The sequence below is a fragment of the Mastigoproctus giganteus genome, chromosome 11 (genome assembly GCF_048544385.1).
Source record: "Mastigoproctus giganteus isolate SK-2022 chromosome 11, ASM4854438v1, whole genome shotgun sequence".
NCBI classification, from domain to species: domain Eukaryota; kingdom Metazoa; phylum Arthropoda; class Arachnida; order Uropygi; family Thelyphonidae; genus Mastigoproctus; species Mastigoproctus giganteus.
In genome coordinates, this window is record NC_143585.1 from 29618005 (window position 1) to 29639469 (window position 21465).

At 39.0% G+C, this 21465-nt stretch overlaps 1 protein-coding gene across 1 annotated transcript in view; it reads left to right on the forward strand.

The window, feature by feature from the left end:
* The window catches only part of Oseg4 (intraflagellar transport protein Oseg4), a 270266-nt gene that overhangs the window by 45289 nt on the left and 203512 nt on the right, over positions 1–21465 (forward strand). Inside the window, exon 6 of the mRNA XM_090385309.1 lies at positions 18259–18338. Coding sequence (XP_090241435.1) covers positions 18259–18338 — 80 coding nt within the window. The remainder of the gene's footprint in view (positions 1–18258; positions 18339–21465) is intronic.

Genomic DNA, 21465 nt, shown 5'->3' on the forward strand with positions numbered 1-21465 from the left:
ATTCAGCATCAGCCAAAAAAAAAAAAAAAAAAAAAAACACACACCACTCCCATTTCACCACTCCGTTCGTTCGAATAACTGTCCAGTTGAGCCTTAAATTTGTTTAGGCTATCAACTTCAACAACAAGTGATGGAAGTCGGTTCCACCAACCAACCACCCGCTGGCCAAAGGCAAATTTCCGCACATCTCTCCGACATCCTTCCTTCCTCAATTTGAATTTATGCCCTCTGAGGTGATTATTCTGAGCAAGATGAAGAATCCCATTGGCATTGAGCATGCTCAAACCATTCAAAGCCTTATACACCTCTGTCAGATCACCTCGCCGGTGCCTAGTCTCCAGACTCTGTAATTTGCAAAACTTAAGCCTTTCTTCGTAAGAGCAACCCTTTGTTCCATTCACTAATCTTGTTGCCCTTCTCTGTACCCGTTCCAGCAGCTCTACATCCTTCTTGAAATGAGGCCTCCAGACCTGTATACAGTACTCAAGATGTGGCCTAACCATTGCTTTATACAAGGGAATAATCAACTCCTTATCCCTGCAAGAAAAATTCCTGTATATCATTGACAAGACACCATGAGCTACTCTTGCAGCTCGTCTGCACTGCTCAGAGAACTTCATATCTGCCTGCACAATTACCCCCAGGTCCTTTTCATTCTCCATCACTGTCAGTGTAGTACCGCAGAGTTGATACGTTGCTCTGGGGTTACTGTTTCCCATATATAGTACTTTACATTTGTCAATGTTAAACTTCATTTGCCACCTCTCAGCCCATCTGTTCAACCTTTCCAGATCCTGTTGCAGCAGCATAGCGTCAGTAGTGTCCTTAACAACCCTGCCAACCTTTGTATCATCTGCAAACTTGGACATTAAACTTGATATCCCATCATCAATATCATTCATAAACACCAAAAACAACGACGGACCCAACACTGAACCCTGAGGAACTCCACTAATAACATTAGTCCACGTTGAGCAGTGTCCATTGATTACCACTCTCTGTCTTCTGCCACTCAACCATCCCCTTATCCATAGCAGCAATTTGCCTCCAATGCCACACTTCTCCAATTTGTGCAGCAGTCTTCCATGTGCAACAGTATCAAAAGCCTTTCTAAGATCCAAATATATAATATCAAAGTTATTCCCTGCATCCAGTTCTTTTGTGACTACATCATAGTATCCAATCAAATTGGTCAGGCAAGACCTGCCCTTAACAAAACCATGCTGCGTCTGAGGTATAACTGAATTCTTGTCTAGATGATCCTGCAGTGCTTCTTTAACCAGTGCCTCCATTAATTTACCTGGAACAGAAGTTAAACTAACAGGTCTATAATTACTTGTGTCAGTCTTTGATCCTCCTTTGTGAATTGGGGTTACATTTGCACATCTCCAGTCTATGGATACCTCCCCTGAGTCCAAAGAAGCTCTCATAATTATGGCTAGGGGTTTGCTTACTTCCTTTGCTGCCTCCTTTAATATAACTGGATAGATCCCATCCACCCTAGGTGCCATTTTTATGTTTATCCTGAACAATCTCTCCTCCACTTTCCTCTCAGTTATTACAAAATCATCCAGCTCACTGCCAATGTTTACTTTACCTACATCATTCTCCTTCCTGAATAACTCCTCATGCGTGAATGTAGATGCAAAATACTCGTTTAGATTGTTAGCCACCTGAGCAGGATCCTCAACTGTTGAACCATCAATATCCAGTGGACCAATCTGATTCATCCCTTTCCGTCTTGAGTTTAAATAGGTAAAGAACTCTTTTCTGTTTTTCTTTGCATCCTTTGCCAAGGATTTTTCGTAGTCTGCCTTTGCCTGCCTAATCTCCTTTGTGACTTGGTTACAGACCAACTTATATCTATCATAGGCTTCCGTGTCACCCATTAATTTGTATGTATCCCATGCATTTTTCTTCTCTGCCACATGTCTCATTAGTTCATCTGACAACCATTTAGGCCTAAACCTTGAACAATATTTCTTAGTTGGTATGTAAAGCCTGGTAGCCTCCAAGATTAGTTCCTTGAATGCTTCCCATTTTGAGTTTGCTGTTGGTAACATCAACAGTTGGTCCCACTCTATAGAATTTAAATACTGTCTCAGACCATCATAGTCGCCTTTACGAAAACAAAAACCCTTCCCTTTACCTCTGATGGTAGTTACCTCCTTGAGTAAATCCCACTTCAACACACTGTGATCACTGCCACCTAGTGGTTCATTTATCTGCAGATTCTTAATGCATGAAGAATCACTACTGATAATCAGATCAAGAGTATTGCTCCCTCTTGTTGCCTCACGAACATGCTGATGTAGAAAACAATCATCCAATAAATCCACAAAAGCCTTGCTAGTGTGCGAGTGACCAACCCACAAATTCCAGTCAGTATCTGGGAAATTAAAATCCCCCATTATAAGACTCTCTGATTTACTGGCCCACTCTATTTCCCTGTACAATATCTTATTATACTCATCAGAGTCATTAGGCCTATAGCACACTCCTACTCTCAATTTTGATTTCCCTATGCTTATGTCACACCAAACTGACTCGACACTGCCCTGTCCATCGATGTCGACTGGCTTCACTTCCTTGGACTTGATGTTTCTGAACTAATAGCATAACCCCTCCTCCCCTCCTGTCCTGTCTATCCTTTCTATACACATTGTATTCTCCAAATTCCAGTTCCGCATTACTTATATCTGTGTGACACCACGTCTCTGATATCCCAACAATATCTGCCTTTGATGTTTTGAGCAATACCTCAAATTCATCAAATTTATTTACCAAACTTCTAGCATTGGTGTACATGCAGGTATACATGCACCTGTTTCTATTCTTAGCTACCCTAACACAACCCATGTGTTTACTTGTACCGCAATGACTCCCAGCAGTCTCTGAAATATCCTGCATCTTGTTTTTCAGGCTTCTGCTCATTTCAATAGAAGCAGTGCAAGAATCACTTCCACCTCTGCCAGTGGCTACTGTTAATCTATTAGTCCTTGTATACCCCCCAAGGGTTTAGGTTTTAAACATAAAACACAATTATATAAAATTGCTGATTGTGGAAACCTTAAAAATGAGACTACATAGTAACTCAATTAACATACAGCTTCCGTTTCTCATTTCATATGTTCATACTAAGAGTGATGAACGTGGACTTTTGCACACATGCGCATTAACGAGTAATCTTTTAATATTGTAGCAAACACACATACCATGCATTAGTATTCTGACCTGTGAGCAAGACAAATGTCGAAAAGCTTGTTCCCCCTTAAGGAAGGAAAGATTCATAATCGCTTTCTTTATTTAGCAAATTTTTATTCCACAATATAATTTTATCAGCGTTTATTTTTATTATTATATATTTGACATAATGTTTCTAGGTGGTAGATGACTTTCATCAACCGGTGAAATACCACCACTTTGCTTATTGGAGGCTTGAAGTGGTGAAACCCATGTTTAGTCTCTAGAGCAAAGTTTCCGGCATCCCCCTTCCCCCATACTTCTCCTTCAACCCATGCACGGTACTAAGTACTATAGGTTTTGATATCTTTCGTGTTTGGGGGTTTTATAAAAAAAAAAAAAAAAATAATGTCTTCAGTGACTAAAGGTTTCATAGAGGGTTCATTGGATCTGGGGTTGGGATTGGGGCTTTCGGCTGCGATCCCAGCACATCGGATTGTTCATGTACTAAGAGTGATGAACACATTTAATTATTTTAAAGAAGTTTTTATGCATTTTAAATTGATCTTACTTTGAGAGTATAGAGTAGGTCATCCTATGAAGAAGTACTGAGGTAAACTCTTTTGTATTTTTAAGTATTAATAAAACAGAATATATTGAGGCATTAGCAGCTCTTAGGTTCATAGTAATAGCTTTTAAAAAGAAAGTTGGGAAGAAAATTATAGAAAGCCCAACAAAAGTGACAGATGAGTTGAATATTGCATATTTGAACTGGACTCAGCTCTTTGGTTGACTTATAGAGTCTTCCAGAGTTCAGTGCTGGACTTGTTTTCAATATTTATTAATGATACTGATGAAAGAATATTAGGCCTAATATATAAGTTTGCAGATATGAAGGTTGGCAAGGTGGTTAATGACAGTATACTTCTTGCAACAGAATCAAGAAAAATTAGGTAGATGGGCTGAGAAATGGCAATTGAGGTATAACCTTGACAACCTTGCTCAGATTATGCACTTGAGGGGGCATAAATTCAATTTGAGGAAAGACAGTTGCAGAATAAATGAGCAGTGTCCATTGCCAGTGGGTGATTGATTACTGGAACAAACTTCCATCTGTCGTTGTGGAACTTGATAGCTTAAATAAATTCAAGGAAGAACCGAACAAAATTTTGCAGTGAATGGATAGTTGAAATGGGAAGTTTTATATTTTGGTAGATGCTGTATAAGCTTGCTTTCTTGCATCATATGCCTCTACTAATGCTAAATGCAAAGTACTGCATATGAATAGCAGTAACTGCAGAGTAATATGCCGACTGTTTAGCACTATACTAAATGTGCAGTCAGGTATGAAGTTCTCTGAGCAATGCAGACAGGCTGCCTGAAGAGCTCATAGGGTTTTGTCAATGATATACAGGATTGCTAGCAGGGATAAGGAGGTGATTATCCCATTGTATAAGGCAGTGGGCAGGCTACATCTTGAGTACTGCATACAGGTATGGAGGCCTCATTTTAGGATGGCTGTAGAGCTGCTGGAATGGGTACAGAGAAGGGCAACAAGATTGTTGAGGAGAACAAGGGGGTGCTCTTACCATGAAAGGCTTCTGTTCTGCAAATTGCAGCATTTAGAGACTATGCATGCTCCTGTATGTGAGATGATTTGACTGAGGTGTTTAAGGCATTGAATGGCTTGAGCAAATGCAGTGCTGATGGGATTCTTCCTCTTGCTCAGACTATGCACATCAAGGGGGCATAAATTCAAATTTTGGATAGACATGCAGAAGTTTTACCTCTAGCTAGTGTGTGATTGATTGCAGAAACAAACTTCCATCTGTTGTTTTGTAAGTTAACTTCAATAAATTGGAGGGAGAAGTAGACAAACTCTTGGAGAGTTTGGATAGGTGAAATGTAAAGTTTTTTTTTTTTTTTTGGCTGATGCGGTATAAGCTTGCTTACTTGCATCATTTGCTACTACTAATATTAATACCGAAACTATGACTTGAGGTTGGATGGTTACCAACTTCTTGATGACCCTGTCAGTTTCTTTAGTGCTATGACCGTAGATTTGATCATTCGGTTTATAAAATTGTTTTAACATTGGTAGAGGCATACGATGTAAGAAAGCAAGCTTATGCAGCATCAGCCAAAAAAAAAAAAAAAAAAAATGCTCTTATTTCACCCCTCCGTTTGTTCCAAATACCTCTCCAGCTCAGCCTTAAATTTATTTAGGCTATCAACTTCCACAACAAAAGATGGAAGTCTGTTCCACTAATCAACCACCCACTGGCTAAAGGCAAATTTCTGCACATCTATTCTGCAACTGTCTTTCCTCAATTTGAATCTATGTCCCCTCAGGTTCTTAATCTGAGCAAGAGGAAGAATCCCATCAGCATTCAGCATGCTCAACCCATTCAAGGCCTTAAGCAACTCAATCAGATCACCTCACAGGTGCCTACTCTCCGGGCACTGCAATTTGTAAAACTTAAGCTTTTCTTGGTAAGAGTATTCCTTTGTTCCTTCCCACCAATCTTGTTGCCCTTCTTTGTACTCGTTCTAGCAACTCTACATCCTTCCTAAAATGAGGCCTCCAGATCTGTACAGAGTACTCTTGGTGTGGCCTGACCATTGCCTTGTATAACGGGATAATCACCTCCCTTTCCCTGCTAGCAAAATTCCTATATATCATTGACAAGACTGGCAGGCCATCTGCACTGCTCAGCGAATTTCATATTTGACTGCACAATTACTGCCAGGTCTTTTTCACTTTCCACTTCCCTGAGTGTAGTACCACACAGTTGGTATGTTTCTCTTGGGTTATTGCTATCCATATGCAGTACTTTGCATATGTCAATGTTAAACTTTAGTTGTCACTTCTCAGCACATTTTTCAAACTTATCTAGATCCAGTTGGAGTAGCATACTGTCTTTACTGTTGTTCACAACCCTGCCAACCTTTGCATGATCTGCAGACTTGGTCATTAAACCTGATATACCTTCATTAATATCATTGATAAATATACAAAACAACAATGGGCACAACACCGAATCCCGGGGAACTCCACTAATAACATTTGTCCACAAAGAGCAGTGTCCATTGATTACCACTCCTGTCGTCTTCCACTCAACCATCCCTTTATCCATTGTAGCAACTTACCCTTAATGCCATACCTCTCCAATTTGTACAGCAGTCTTCCATGTGCAACAGTATCAAAAGCTTTCCTGAAAATCCAAGTATATGTTAGCAAAATTATTTTTGGCATTTAGTTCCTTTGTGACCACAACCTAGTATCCATTCAAATTGGTCAGACAAGACCTCCCTTTAACAAACCCATGCTGTGTCTTAACTATTACTGCAGTATTGTCTAGATGATCCTGCATTGCTTCTTTAATTAGTGATTCCTTTATTTTTCTCAGAACACAAGTTAAACTAACAGGTCTATAGTAACGTGTGTAACCTTTTGAACTCCCTTTGTGAATTGGGGTCACATTTGCACTACTCCAGTCCAAGGAAGCTCTCATAGTTGTGGGTAAGGGTTTTCTTACTTCCTTTAATATAACTGGATAGATCCTATCCACCCCAAGGTTCCTTTTTTATGTTTAACTTCAACAATTTCTCCTCCACTTTGCTCTCAGTTATTACAAAATCACTTAGCTTACTGTTAGAGTTTGATAAACTTCTGGCACTCCCCTCATTGAATAACTCCTCATGTGTGAATGTAGATGCAAAATACTTATTCAGTTTATCAGCTACATGAGCATGGTCATCAGTAGTCAAACCATCTATGTTAAGTGGACCAATCTGATTCATCCCTTTCCGTCTAGAGTGTACATAAGTAAAGAACTCTTTGCTGTTTTTCTTTGCATCCTTTCCAAAGATTTCTCGTTACCTGCCTAACCTCCTTTGTCACTTGATTACAAACTAGTTTTTATCTGCCATAGGCTTCTGTGTCACCTGATATTTTATATGCATCACATACATTTTTCTTCTCTGCCACGAGCCTCGTTAATTAATGTATCTGACATCCATCCAACTAAGAAATACCGTTCACGTTTTAGGCCTAAATAAATAAATAAATTTAAATTTATTTATTTATTTAGGCCTAAAACTTGAACGGTATTTCTTAGTTGGGAATGACAAGCCCAGTAGCCTCCAAAATTAAGTCCCTGAAAGCTTCCCATTTAGAATTCAACATTGGTGGTAACTTCATCAGTGGATCACACTGTACAGAATTTAAAAACTGTCTGAGACCCCTGTAGTCACCTTTACGAAAGCAAAAACCCTTCCCTTTAACCTTGATGGTAGTTACATCTTTAAGTAATTCCCACATCAGTACATTGTGATCAATGTCACCCAGTAGTTCCTTTATCTGCAAATTCTTAATGTATGAATAATCACTGCTGATAATCAAATCAAGAGTATTACTCTCTCTGGTTGCCTTTCGAACATGCTGGTGTAGAAAACAGTCATCCAATAAATCCACAAAATTCTTGCTAGTGTGCGAGTGACCAACACACAAGTTCCAGTCAATATCTGGAAAGTTAAAATCCACCATTATAAGACATTCTGATTTACTGGCCTATTGTATTTCTCTGCACAATTGCTCATTATACTCATTAGGCCTATAACAGATTCATTAGGCCTATAACACACACCTACTCTAATTTTTACTTTCCCATTGCTTATGTCACACCGGACAGACTACAAATTCCATTATCCACCAACATCAGTTGGATGCACTTCCTTAGATTTTTATGCATTTCTTAACTAACAACATAACCCCTCCTCCCTTACTGTCCTGTCTATTCTTTCTGTACACAATGTACTCCCCAAATTCCAATTCTGCACTGCTTGTATCTGTGTGACACCATGTCTCTGATATCCCAACAATATCTGCCTTTGATGTCTTAACTAGCATTTGAAACTCATCAAATTTATTAACTATACTCCTAGCATTGGTGTATATGCACCTATTTTTACTCTTAGTTACCCTAACACAGCCCATGTATTTACTTGTTCCACTATGACTCAGCAGTCCTGGAAATCTCCATTACCTTGCTTTCCAGGCTGCTGCTCATTCTAATAGAAGCAGTGCAAAATCACTTTTGCTTCTGCCTGCGGTCACTGTTAACCTTTTTTATTCTGTATATCCCACCCCCCAAGCTAGCAGTTTTCCGACCCACCGAACACTGCCTCGATAGCATCAGCAAATATACTTGCACCCTTTCTATTTAAGTATACCCAATCCCTGTAGAAGCAGTTCTCTCCTGTCAACAAGCACAAACCAGGCTGGAAAAAATTCTACCCCTTGAGCCTTGCACAATCTCTCCAAGGCCGAATTGATCGACAAGGCTCTCTTCATATACTACCTCCTATTGTGTCTGGGCAAGGTGCCTCCATAGCCAGGTGGGTAGGAGCGACAGTGCGTAGCACACGCTTCTTGATTAGACCGGGGTTCGAGCCCGTGACCACCAAATACGGAGGATGCGGAAAGGTCAGGGAATGACCACCACATATCCCCGGAGCAATATGGCCTTAGTTGCTAATGCTCCTAAAAACCAAAGAACGAACAAACGTGTCTGGGCAGAATTGTGGACACTTTCACATTCAGCCCTAATTTGCACCTTTTTTTTCAACATTGACCTGTACTTGTTGAGTAAATCTGCAGATCTCTTACTTTTAATGTCATTAGTATTAGTAGAGGCATATGGTGCAAGAAAGCAAGCTTATGCAGCATCAGCCAAAAAAAAAAAAAAAACCACTCCCATTTCACCCCTCCGTTTGTTCCAAATACCTATCTAGCTCAGCCTTCAATTTATTTAGGCTATCAACTTCCACAACAAGGGATGGAAGTCTGTTCCACCAACCAACTGCCCGCTGGCTAAAGGCAAACTTCCGCACATCTATCCTACATCTGTCTTTCCTCAATTTGAATTTATGCCCTCTCAGGTGATTACTCTGAGCAAGAGGAAGAATTCCATCAGCACTGAGCATGCTGAAACCATTCAAGGCTTTATACACCTCAATCAGATCACCTCACAGGTGCTTAGTCTCCAGACACTGTAATTTGCAAAACTTACGCCTTTCTTCATAAGAGCAACCCTTTGTTCCATTCACTAATCTTGTTGCCGTTCTTTGTACTCGTTTCAGCAGCTCTACATCCTTCTTGAAATGAGGCCTCCAGCCCTACGTATAATACTCAAGGTGTGGCCTGACCATTGCCTTACACAAGGGGATAATCACTTCCTTATCCCTGCTAGAAAAATTCCTGTACATTGACAAGACACCATGGGCTACTTTTGCAGACTGTCTGCACTGCTCAGAAAACTTCATATCTGCCTGCACAATTACCACCAGGTCCTTTTCGTTCTCTACCACTGTCAGCGTAGTACCACCGAGTTGATACGTTACTCTGTGGTTACTGATTCCCATATGTAGTACAGCAGGCTCCCGTTATAGCGCGGTTCGCTTTACGCTGATTCGCTATAACGCTGTTCTTATATTATAACCCGTATCTGACTATAACGCTGTCACAGATCTATAACGCGCTTTTACAGATTCCATTTTTGGCATATTTAACGAAATCGTTTCGTTTGATGGAGTCGATAGCTTGAAAATGAATAGCAAAACAGCATTAAAACATTCCCACGTCGACTTGAGAAATTTTCCCACTCTCAGTGAAATTTTCTCGCACGCTAAATTAATTGCAGTACAGTGACTTGTTACGTAGTTCTGAGATCAACATTTTAAAAAATGATCAAGTTTGTAATATTTGCGTTATATGCATTTATCCGAAGTCTAGTCATCACTCAGTACCGTATTAGACATCGTGCGAAACGAACAGTTTACTTGAACATTGTATCATAATTGATGCAACCAACGCAGTCACATTTTCGAAGAGTTAATAATGGTGGATAAGAATGAAAAAGCAACAACGTCTGAGCGCAGTACGAAGACTATAAATGTAAGAAAAAGACTGAATTTGAAAATTAAATTAGACGGTTTGAATCGAATCGATTCGGGTCAAAGAGAAGCGGATGTGTGCCATAATTTATAACTTGCAAGTTTAACTGTAAGAACAATTATAAAATAATAAAGAATTAATTTTAGCAGCGGGAAAGACAGCTGTTCCACTGCAAGCAACTAGGGCTAGGATGGCTATTAGGATTGAAATGGAAAGACTGTAACTAATTTTATTGAAGATAATATCCAATGCAGAATTCAGGTAAGTTAAATAATATTAAAAAAGAGAGAGAGAGAGAGAGAGATTAGCCAATATGATGATCTGAAGAAAACTCGCTTAAAAAAAAAAAATGTAGACCCATTTAAAACTAGTAAGGACTGGTAGTATGGATTTAAAATTCAGGGAGAAGCCGCAAATGCAGAAGGAGCCGAAACTTTCAAAAAACTTGTTAAAATTATTGAAGAGGGGTATTATGTGTTATACTTCTCAACAAGTTTTTAACATAGATGAAGCAAGGACTTTTGTGGAAACGAATACCTAAAAGAAGTTTCATATTGAAAGAAGAAAAAAGCATGCCAGGTTTCAAAGCGGCGAAGGATCAGTTGACTTTATTTTTGGGTGGTAATGCTGTGGGGGATTTAAAATTAATACCCCTTTTAGTTTATTTGGAAGAGAGCCAAAGTTCAACCCAAAATCGACACATTTTTCATGATTAAATTCAGGATTTTAATTGGAATTGTAAGTTTAATTTCGATACGTAAGAAGTTACCACATAATTATATACATATATAATGCAGAATATTTTATATGTACAAATATTTGAATATTAAATATTTTGACCAACATTTGTGCATCTTTTCACTACCATTTATTATTGATTAGGAAATATCCTATGGCACCGACCGCATCTCACAAATACATATGTTACCTTATGGGAATGGGGCGCTCGCTTAGCGCGGATTCACTTAGCGCTCTGTTTTTACGGAACGAATTATCAGCGTTAAGCGGGGGTCACCTGTACTTTAAATTTGCTACCTCTCAGCCCATCTGCTCAACTTTTCTAGATCCTGTTGCAGCAGCGTACTGTTAGTAGCGTCCTTAACAACCCTCCCAACCGTCGTATCGTCTGCAGACTTGGACATTAAGCTTGATATACCATCATCAATATCATTTAAAAATACAGAAAACAACAATGAACCCTGAGGGACTCCACTGATAACATTAGTCCACGATGAGCAGTGTCCATTGATTACCACTCTGTCTTCTCCCACCGAACCATCCCTTTATCCATAGCAGCAATTTGTCTCCAATGCCACACTGCTCCAATTTGTTTAGCAGTCTTCCATGTGCAACAGTATCAAAAGCCTTTTTAAGATCCACATATATCAAAGTCTGCAGTCACAAAATCTCTGCATCTAGTACTTTTGTGACCACATCATAGTATCCAATCAAATTGGTTAGGCAAGACTTTCCCTTAACAAAACCATGCTGTGTCTGAGCTATAACTGAAGTCTTGTCTAGATGATCCTGCAGTGCTTCTTTAACCAGTGCCTCCATTAATTTTCCTGGAACAGAAGTTAAACTAACAGGTCTATAATTACTTGTGTCACCCTTTGATCCTCCTTTGTGAATTGGAAGCACCTCCGTAGCCAGGTGGGAAGGAGCAACAGTGCGTAGCACACGCTTCTTGATTAGACCGGGGTTCGAGCCCGTCACCACCAAACACGGAGGATGCGGAAAGGTCAGGGAATGACCACCGCATATTCCCGGAGCAATATGGCCTTAGTTGCTAATGCTCCTAAAAACCAAACAACAAACAAACAAACAAACATGTGAATTGTGGTCACATTTGCACATCTCCAGACCATAGGTACCTCCCCTGAGTCCAAAGAAGCTCTCGTAATAATGGCTAAGGGTTTGCTTACTTCCTTTGCTGCCTCCTTTAATATATCTGGATAGATCCCATCCACTCCGGCCTACCGTGCTAGCCGGGTGGGTAAAGTGCCTGCCTGGCAACCCAAAGGTCGCGGGTTCGAGTCTCGCCTCTGGCTTCGATCACAGTACAGTCTGTCCTCGTATAGCACGATAGTTGTGTTCCTAGAAACCCTTGTGCAATGCAAAATCGTGCAATATAAACAACAGGCCCTATGGGAAAAGTGGGGTTAGGTGCCGACCACCCAAGATTGAACACACATTTGGAACCAAAACATTACCAAACACAATAAATAATCGGGTAATTTTAATCGTTATAAAATACGTAAGTATTTTATAACGATTAAAATATGTAATAAAAAATAATATAATATTTTTATTATAATATAATAAATAATAAAATATTTATTTTTTTATTATTTATTATATTATAATAAAGTATTTTTAGTATTTTTTAATACTAAAAAAGTATTTTTTATGAATAAAATACGTATTTTATTCGTAAAAAATTTATTATATTAAATAAAATAGTTGTAATAAAATACTTACATATTTTATAATACGTAAGTATTTTATTACGACTATTTTAACGACTATATTAAGACTTGTCTTAATCTAATGGATTTTAATTACACTGAGTTGTTCCCGCTATGAAAGTTGTTTTTATTTTCTCCGCATTCTTTGTAATTCTCGGCATTGCCTCATTTAGGTCTGTAGCACGTGCAATATCACATGGTCTTTCATTTCGCTCAAAGCGTTTCACAATTTCATATTTTTTCTCTATCGACAGAGGGAATAAGCCTTACCTGGGAAATCCCGGTGGGCCGGAGGGATTTTGGCCATAAACCGTAGTATGAGGCCACTATAAAGTTTCCCAGGTAAGAATTTTTGACCCAGTCCGCCTCTGTTTATCGATATTGCTTTTTTTTTTTCTCTCTGAATCTGCAGTGTCTTAGCCAGGACGCTTCCTTTTCACACCTTTTAAGTATTTTACTCATTTTTAAAGCACAATTACAAAACGAGGAGACACGCTTAATACACATAAACAAAGCTGCACCCGTGTAGCAACTGAATAAACAACACCGTAAAGGCCGAGATACACTATTAACACCTCACATTTTACTAAAGCACATTTCTGGGGGTTATTACCATAAAACAATTTCCAGTTGCGTTTCTGCTAGTGGAATCTGTTATAAACTGGTCGTAAACTCGATCTAATTGCAAATTATCGATAGCTGGAATTGTGTGGGTTTTTACGTTAATATGGTGAAATGTGTTTCCCCTTCACTGATATAAAACACATAAATACATTTTCAGAATCTTCTTCATTCCTATCATGTTGCGTTCAGTTGGGGTGATTCCGCGTTCGACTGCCATTTCTTGTAAACACAAAGGCGAATCGTGCATAAGCGAATTCGGTTCGTGTTATATAAGATAACGTTCCCCTATTTATAAATTGTATGATCGAATTCGTGTAATGTAAACACGTGTTATACGAGGACCGACTGTACTGCAAAAACCTTGGGAGGTGCATTATGGCCACAGAAGCCGATGCGCGAACAACTAACTGAAACAAAACAAAACAAACCATCCACCCTGAGTGCCTTTTTTATGTTTATCTTCAATAATTTCTCCTCCACTTTCCTCTCAGTTATTACAAAATCATCTAGCTCACTGCCAGAGTTTACTTCACCTCTGGCATTTCCCTTCCCTGAATAACTCCTCATGTGTGAATGTAGATGCAAAATACTCGTTTAGTTTGTTAGCCACCTGAGCAGGATCATCAACAGTTGAACCATGAATATCCAGTGGACCAATCTGATTCATCCCTTTCCTTCTAGAGTTTGCATATGTAAAAAACTCTTTTCTGTTTTTGTTTGCATCCTTTGCCAAGGATTTCTCATAATCTGCCTTTGCCTGCCTAATCTCCTTTGTGACTTGGTTACAGACCAGCTTATATCTATCATAGGCTTCCATGTCACCCATTAATTTATTTGTATCCCATGCATTTATTATTATTATTATGCATTAGTTCCAACTTGCACGACAATATCACCTTTTGTGCCCTTAAAAAATGATATCTTCTGTACAGCGTCATCAACTTTTGCCCCTGGCAGACATACCCTTGTCCTGTTTCCTATCCTTCTTGCATAGTATATTTCCCGTCTCCCTGACAATAGAGTCACCAACAATAACTAGTTCCTTCGGGACCAGCACATTCTGCCTTGGAGATTGCCTCTGTATTGCCTAATGCACAGGAGTGAGCTCTGTCACTGGACAGCTGATGGCTTGATGGGCCCCTCATATTAATTTCTTGGAGGGCATTTACCCTACACCTCAAGCTATCATAGACACCCATCAGAACGCTGAGTTGGCACCTAATTTCTTGACACTCTAGACACCTAGCACACACAGAGGCATCCTTCTTGGTTAGATCATGTCCTGTTTTAGAAAGGTCAGCAAACATTTCACATTTCGCACATTTTTTGAGACTGTGATGCGTTGGAGAATCGCCCACTTTGTTTCTCGCCCGAGTCACAGCACTTTTGCTAGTCTGTGATCTTTGCTTCGCAGCTCTATTCTAGGTCATGATTTCTCTTTAAATACAATCTAATTAACAATGAAATTTAATAAGATTAATAATATTTTTGATTAATTGATAATACTATAATAAGCTAAAAGATTCCTAATACTGTGCTTCGTATTACACAATCTAGTTTTACTTTATACCTTATGCTATCGGTTCGAGATATATATACGTTACGCTATTTCTTATTGACTACAATATGGCGGCTAGTTGAACAGTATTGGTGCCAACACCGGGAGTTGTAACTTCCAAAAATCGCTGGTTAAATTCCAAATAAGAAACTAACGAACGCTACTAAACCTATTTAATATCTCTGTAAAACACAATGCTATGTTAATTAATGAAGAATACAGTAAAAATTAAAAATACTTATCCATTTACGGCAGCCATAAATCCATCGACTGTTCTCTTCCATGACCAGAGCACCCTCTGATGCTGTATAAGCTTGCTTACTTGCATCATTTGCCACTACTAATATTAATACTGAAACTATGACTTGAGGTGAGATGGTTACCAACTTGTTGATGACCTTGTCAGTTTCTTTAGTGCTATGACCATAGATTTGATCATTCAATATATAAAATTGTTTTGAAATAGCAAAGAAGTTTTTATCAGAAAAAATGGATAGTTTGTTACCTGTTATCCAAAAAACAGTGAAATAAGTGAAGAAGCCATTTCATTTTGTACTTCTGAATTTCCTTCAGAGGCAATCAGCAATCAATAGGTCTTCAGTTAATATGAATTCTTATTGAAAATAATTTTTATGCTCATTACTTTAACAGCTTGTAGTGTCTGGGTAATACAGTAAACCCCCGCTATTCACGGGGGTTACGTTCCTGAGAAATTCGCGAATACCGAAAACGCGAATACTGAGTTATGGCTCCCATAGTAATAAAGGGGTTCCGTTCCAAAGTATGAAATATATAAGAAAAACTAGTCTAAAATTTTGTCTATGTATGTATTATATGTACCTTCATAATATGACATGTACATAGACAGTACATAGTGAAATGCAAGCATATAGCATCGAAATGAAAATAAGAAACAATTTAATATTAAATGTAATATTTATTAGAAATTTCAAACCAGTGCCTTTGCTAGCAAAAAAAAACATCCCGCCAGTGCTATCACCAGTTTCGCTAAAGTGTTGATAGAGGAGTTTTGCCTTTTCGCGAATGATGAGTGAACTTAACGGAATTTTATTTCGAGTTCGGTCTTCTATCCACAGATTTAAAGCTTTTTCCATTTTTTCTAATTTAACATCACGAGTTACAGAGCAAATTTTTGAAGCAATTAGCGCGTTTTCACGGACACTACGGCGGATTTTTTCTTCCGATTTCTTGATTGATCGTACCGTTGACTCATTGATTTTATAATGTTTTGCCACTGAGGAGACACTTTCACCATTAGAAATTTTGTCTAATAACTCAATTTTATTCGCTAATGTTATCACCTTCTTTGATATTTTCACATTTCTCTTTTTATTCGTAGCCATATTTTTGTAGGGGTTAGAAAGAACTTGTCCACAATAAAGTCACTTTCTTCCGTTAACACACTCGAAAAAGTCTGTTTTACACTGCAAAACGGTAGATTTATCATTTTTGTAAGCATATCAATTTATAAATTGATAAATTTATTCAGTTTATAATAAATTAAAAGCAAACGACGAAACCTTCCATGACTAACACATACTGAACAAGGATTACCGAGAAACATCCACGCTCGCGATTTTTTCACCCCTCTCCCCCCCCACCCACTGAGCGCTGTTTTGACCGGAAAGATAATTTTAGCCACGCCCATGTTTTTTATGGGGGAAAATATTCACGGCGCTTTAAAATTCACATTTTTTCAGGTTTCATTTTATATTAAATCGGCGATCACGAATACGCGAAACCGCGAATACAGATACCGCGAATAGCGGGGGTTTGCTGTATATGGAAGATCATCTTTGTAATGGCTAATAGCCCGATGAACAAAGTGACTACTGATATCCAATCACCATAGCATTTTAAAATGAGTAAATGTATCATGCAGCATAAAGCACGAAACATAAACCCTCTTTGTTCATTTTTCAGTGCACAACTCTGTGTGCAAACTTATATCAGTAATTAAAACCTACACCATTGCTAGATTAGCTTCTTTGTATTCACAATCAAGTATTCCTTTACTTGTGTAAAAGCAATTGTGGTACAGCTCAATGTTATAATGATAGTTTGATAATGTATAGATTCACTGAAACAGTCAAGATTCAATAAAAAAAGGCCAAAAAAATGAATCTGCCATCAAAAGGCGAACTTAGGATGGAGTTTGATAGTAACACAGTTGTTTTAGCCTAATATTAAAGAACCACTATTGCAATAGTCAATCTAACAAATGACATTGACAAAGGGATAGAAGGCGTGAAGTAAAAATTTGCAGATGTTGTAAAGATTGGCAGAGTTGTTAATGATCAGTGCTCCTTCAGGATGATTTGAACGACCTTCAAAGATGATCAGAGAAGTGGCAGCTGTGTTTTAATGCCTCTAAATGCAAGGTCTTACACTTGGGGAATAGCAACCCACAAATAAATCATACACTCGGTGGGGTTGAATTAAAAACAGTGGAGAAGAAAAGGGATCTGGGAGTTACAATACTGGCAGATATGAAGTTTTCTGAACAGTGTAAACTGGCTGCCAGAAAAGCCCATGTTGTCCTATCAATGATTTATCGAACGTTTTACAGTAGGGAAGTCATAATCCCACTGTATAAGGCAATTGTAAGACCACATTTGGAATACTGTGTTCAAGTATAGAGACCTCATCTGAAAAACAACATTGAGTTTCTTGCAAGGGGTCAAAGATGGGCAACTCGAATGGTGAGATCTACAGAAGTACAACCGTATGAGGAAAGAGTCTGATTATGTGGGCTACAGAGCTTGGTAACCAGGGCACCTCCGTAGCCAGGTGGGAAGGAGCAGCAGTGCGTAGCACACGCTTCTTGATTAGCCGGGGTTCGAGCCCGTCACCACCAAATATGGAGGATGCGGAAAGGTCAGGGAATGACCACCGCATATCCCGGAGCAATATGGCCTTAGTTGCTAATGCTCCTAAAAACCAAATAACTAACTAACTAACTAGCTTGGTAACCAGGCACCTCAGAGGAGACCTGATTGAAGTTTACAACATTCTGAGAGGGATTTCTAAAATGAATGTAAGTGGAATCTCACTGTTACAAAGAATTCCAGAACTAGGGGTCATAAATTCAAATTACAAGGGTTGAGGTTCAGATTAGATTGTAGGATGTTTTCCTTTAGCCAGCAAGTCGTTGATTGCTGGAACAAGTTGCCCTTGCAGGTAGTTGAGGCTGACAGTTTGAATGAATTCAGAGGTCAACTGGATACTTACCTTTGTGAGGAGGGAAGCATATAATTTGTGTTTTCTTATATATTTATTTGGCAGTTTTTTTGTTTTTTTTTTGCCAGTGCAGAAAAAGCCTGTGGCTTCCTTGCACTATATGGTGAGTACTATTGTTATTACTATAACAAGAAAAATTTGTAAATATTTGTACAGTTATATAAACTATTGATTGCAGTATTAAAGACTTTCTTTTCTTTTTTTAGGTGCTGTAATTGTTGGTTCTGTGGATGGTAACAGAATTTGGGGAAAAGAACTGAAAGGCATGCATCTTATTCATGTTGAGGTAGAATATCAAATAGAACAGCTTCAAGTACCTAGTTAATCTTTGTATGGATAGTATTAGTATTGAATAAACAGAATGATTCAGGGCAGCTGACTTTAGCATTAACAAAGGCACATGATAAAAGAAAGCAAGCTTATATAGCAACAGCCAAAAAAAAAAAAAAAAAAAAAACCCTTATTCACCCATCCATTCTCTCCAATTGTTTGTCAAGTTCTGCCTTGAATCTATTTAATCTATTAACTTCTACATCAACAGATGGAAGTTTGTTCCAGCAATCAACCACCCGCTGGCTAAAGACAAACTTCCGCACATTTATCCTACAACAGTCTTTCCTCAATTTGAATTTATGCCCTCTCAGGCGATTATTTTGAGCAAGAGGAAGAATCCCATCAGCATTGAGCATGCTCAAACCAAGGCTTTATACACCTCAATCAGATCACCTCGCAGGTGCCTAGTCTCCAGACACTGTAATTTGCAGAACTTAAGCCTTTCTTTGTAAGAGCAACCCTTTGTTCCATTCACTAATCTTGTTGCCCTTCTCGTTCCAACAGCTCTACACCCTTCTTAAAATGAGGCCTACAGACCTGTATACAGTACTCAAGGTGTGGTTGGGCCATTGCCTTATACAAGGGGATAATCACCTCCTTATCCCTGCTAGAAAAATTCCTCTATATCATTGACAAGACACCATGAGCTACTCTTGCAGACCGTCTGCACTGCTCAGAAAACTTCATATCTGCCTGCACAATTATCCCCAGGTCCTTTTCATTCTCTACCACTACTTTTCATTCTCTCTCTCTCTCTACTACTTGATACCACACTGACAGTGTGGTTTCATTCTCTCTCTCTACTACTTGATACCACACTGTCAGTGTGGTACCACAGAGTTGATACGTTACTCTGGGATTACTGCTTCCCATATATTGTACTTTACATTTGTCAATGTTAAACTTCATTTGCCACCTCTCAGCCCATCTGCTCAACTTTTCCAGATCCTGTTGCAACAGTGTACTGTCATTAGTGTCATTAGCAACCCTGCCAACCTTCATATTGTCTGCAAACTTGGACATTAAGCCTGATATACCATCATCAATATCATTTATAAATACAGAAAACAACAATGGACCCAACACCGAACCCTGAGAGACTCCATTAATAACATTAGTCCACGAAGAGCTGTGTCCATTGATTACCACTCTCTGTCTTCTCCCACCCAACCATCCCTTTATCCATAGCAGCAATTTGCCTCCAATGCCACACTGCTCCAATTTGTGCAGTAGTCTTCCATGTGCAACAGTATCAAAGGCTTTTCTAAGATCCAAATATATGATATCAAAGTTATTCTTTGCATCCAGTTCCTTTGTGACTACATCATAGTATCCAATCAAATTAGTCAGACAAGACTTCCCCTTAACAAACCCTCGCTGTGTCCAAGCTATAACTGAAGTCTTGTCTAGATGATGCTGCAATCTTCTTTAACCAGTGCCTCCCTTAATTTCCCTGGAACAGAAGTTAAACTAACAGGTGTGTAATTACCTGTCTCCCTTTGATCCTCCTTTGTGGATTGGGGTCACATTTGCATATCTCGAGTCCATGGATACCTCCCCTGAGTCCAGTGAAGCTCTCATAATTATGGCTAAGGGTTTGCTTACTTCCTTTGCCACCTCCTTTAATATAACTGGATGTGGATTGGGGTCACATTTGCTATCTCCAGTCCATGGGTACCTCCCTTGAGTAGGGAAGCTCTCATAATTATGGATAAGGGTTTGCTTACTTACTTTGTCTCCTCCTTTAATATAACTGGATAGATTCCATCCATCCCAGGTGCCTTTCTTGTGTTTATCTTCAACAATTTCTCCTCCACTTTACTCTCGGTTGTTACAAGATTATCTAGCTTACTGCCAGAGTTTAATACACCTCTGGCATTCCCCTCCCTGAATAACTCCTCATTTGTGAATGTCGATGCAAAATATTCATTTAGTTTGTTAGCTACCTGAGCAGGATCATCAACAGTTGAACCATCGATATCAAGTGGACCAATCTGATTCATCCCCTTCCTTCTAGAGTTTACATAAGTAAAGAACTCTTTGCTGTTTTTCTTTGCATCCTTTGCCAAAGATTTCTTGTAATCTGCCTTCGCCTGCCTAACCTCCTTTGTAACTTGGTTACAGACCAGCTTATATCTATCATAGGCTTCGGTGTCACATGTTAATATTTATGTATTCCATTCATCTCTCTTCTCTGTGACATGTCTAATTAGTTCATCTGACATCCGTTTAGGCCTAAATCTTGAACAATATTTCTTTGTTGGCATGAAAAGCCTAGTAGCTTCCAAGAGTAATTCTTTGAATGCTTCCCATTTTGAATTTGCTCTTGGTAACGCCATAAGTTGGTTCCACTGTATAGAATTTAAATACTGTCTCAGACCACCATAGTCACCTTTAGTTACAAAATTTGTCACTATATGGCACTGTGGCAATACAAATCACTTGAACAACATTACAATTGTTCAATGTGGCCTCCATTTTGGTCAACAACAGTTTCCATTTGAAGAACAGCATTTTCTACAACAGAACATGACATGTCAACTGGAATATCCAGCATATGACGTTTAATGCTGTACTTCAGATCTACCAGAGTTTGACATCCTTCCCTACGCACCTGATTCTTCAAAAAACCCCACAACCAGAAGTTGCATGGGGTGAGGTTCAGTAATCGGGGTGACCAAGATGTCTGGAAATAACGGCTAGTGACCCATTTGTCTGTAAAGTGTTACTCAGCTTTAGCAATCTTTGGACCTAATGGTGGATATGGGGTTGGCACATTAATACGGTATCCTGAAGGCACCTACGTTGTAGCTCTGGTATTGTGAAATTTGCCAACATTTCATAATATCGCTGTCCAGTGACAGAACAGATACAGGGTCCAGTTGGTGTTACCTGTTCAAAAAAAATATGGCGCGATCATGAATGTGGCTGTAAATCCACACCATACTTTCACTTTTGGAGAATGCAACAGGACCTCTTGGATAATACGAGGGTTTTCTGTTTCCCAAATGCGACAGTTGTGCACGTATTCACTTGTCCATTTAAGCGGAAGTGGGCTTCATCACTCCAAAGCATGTTCC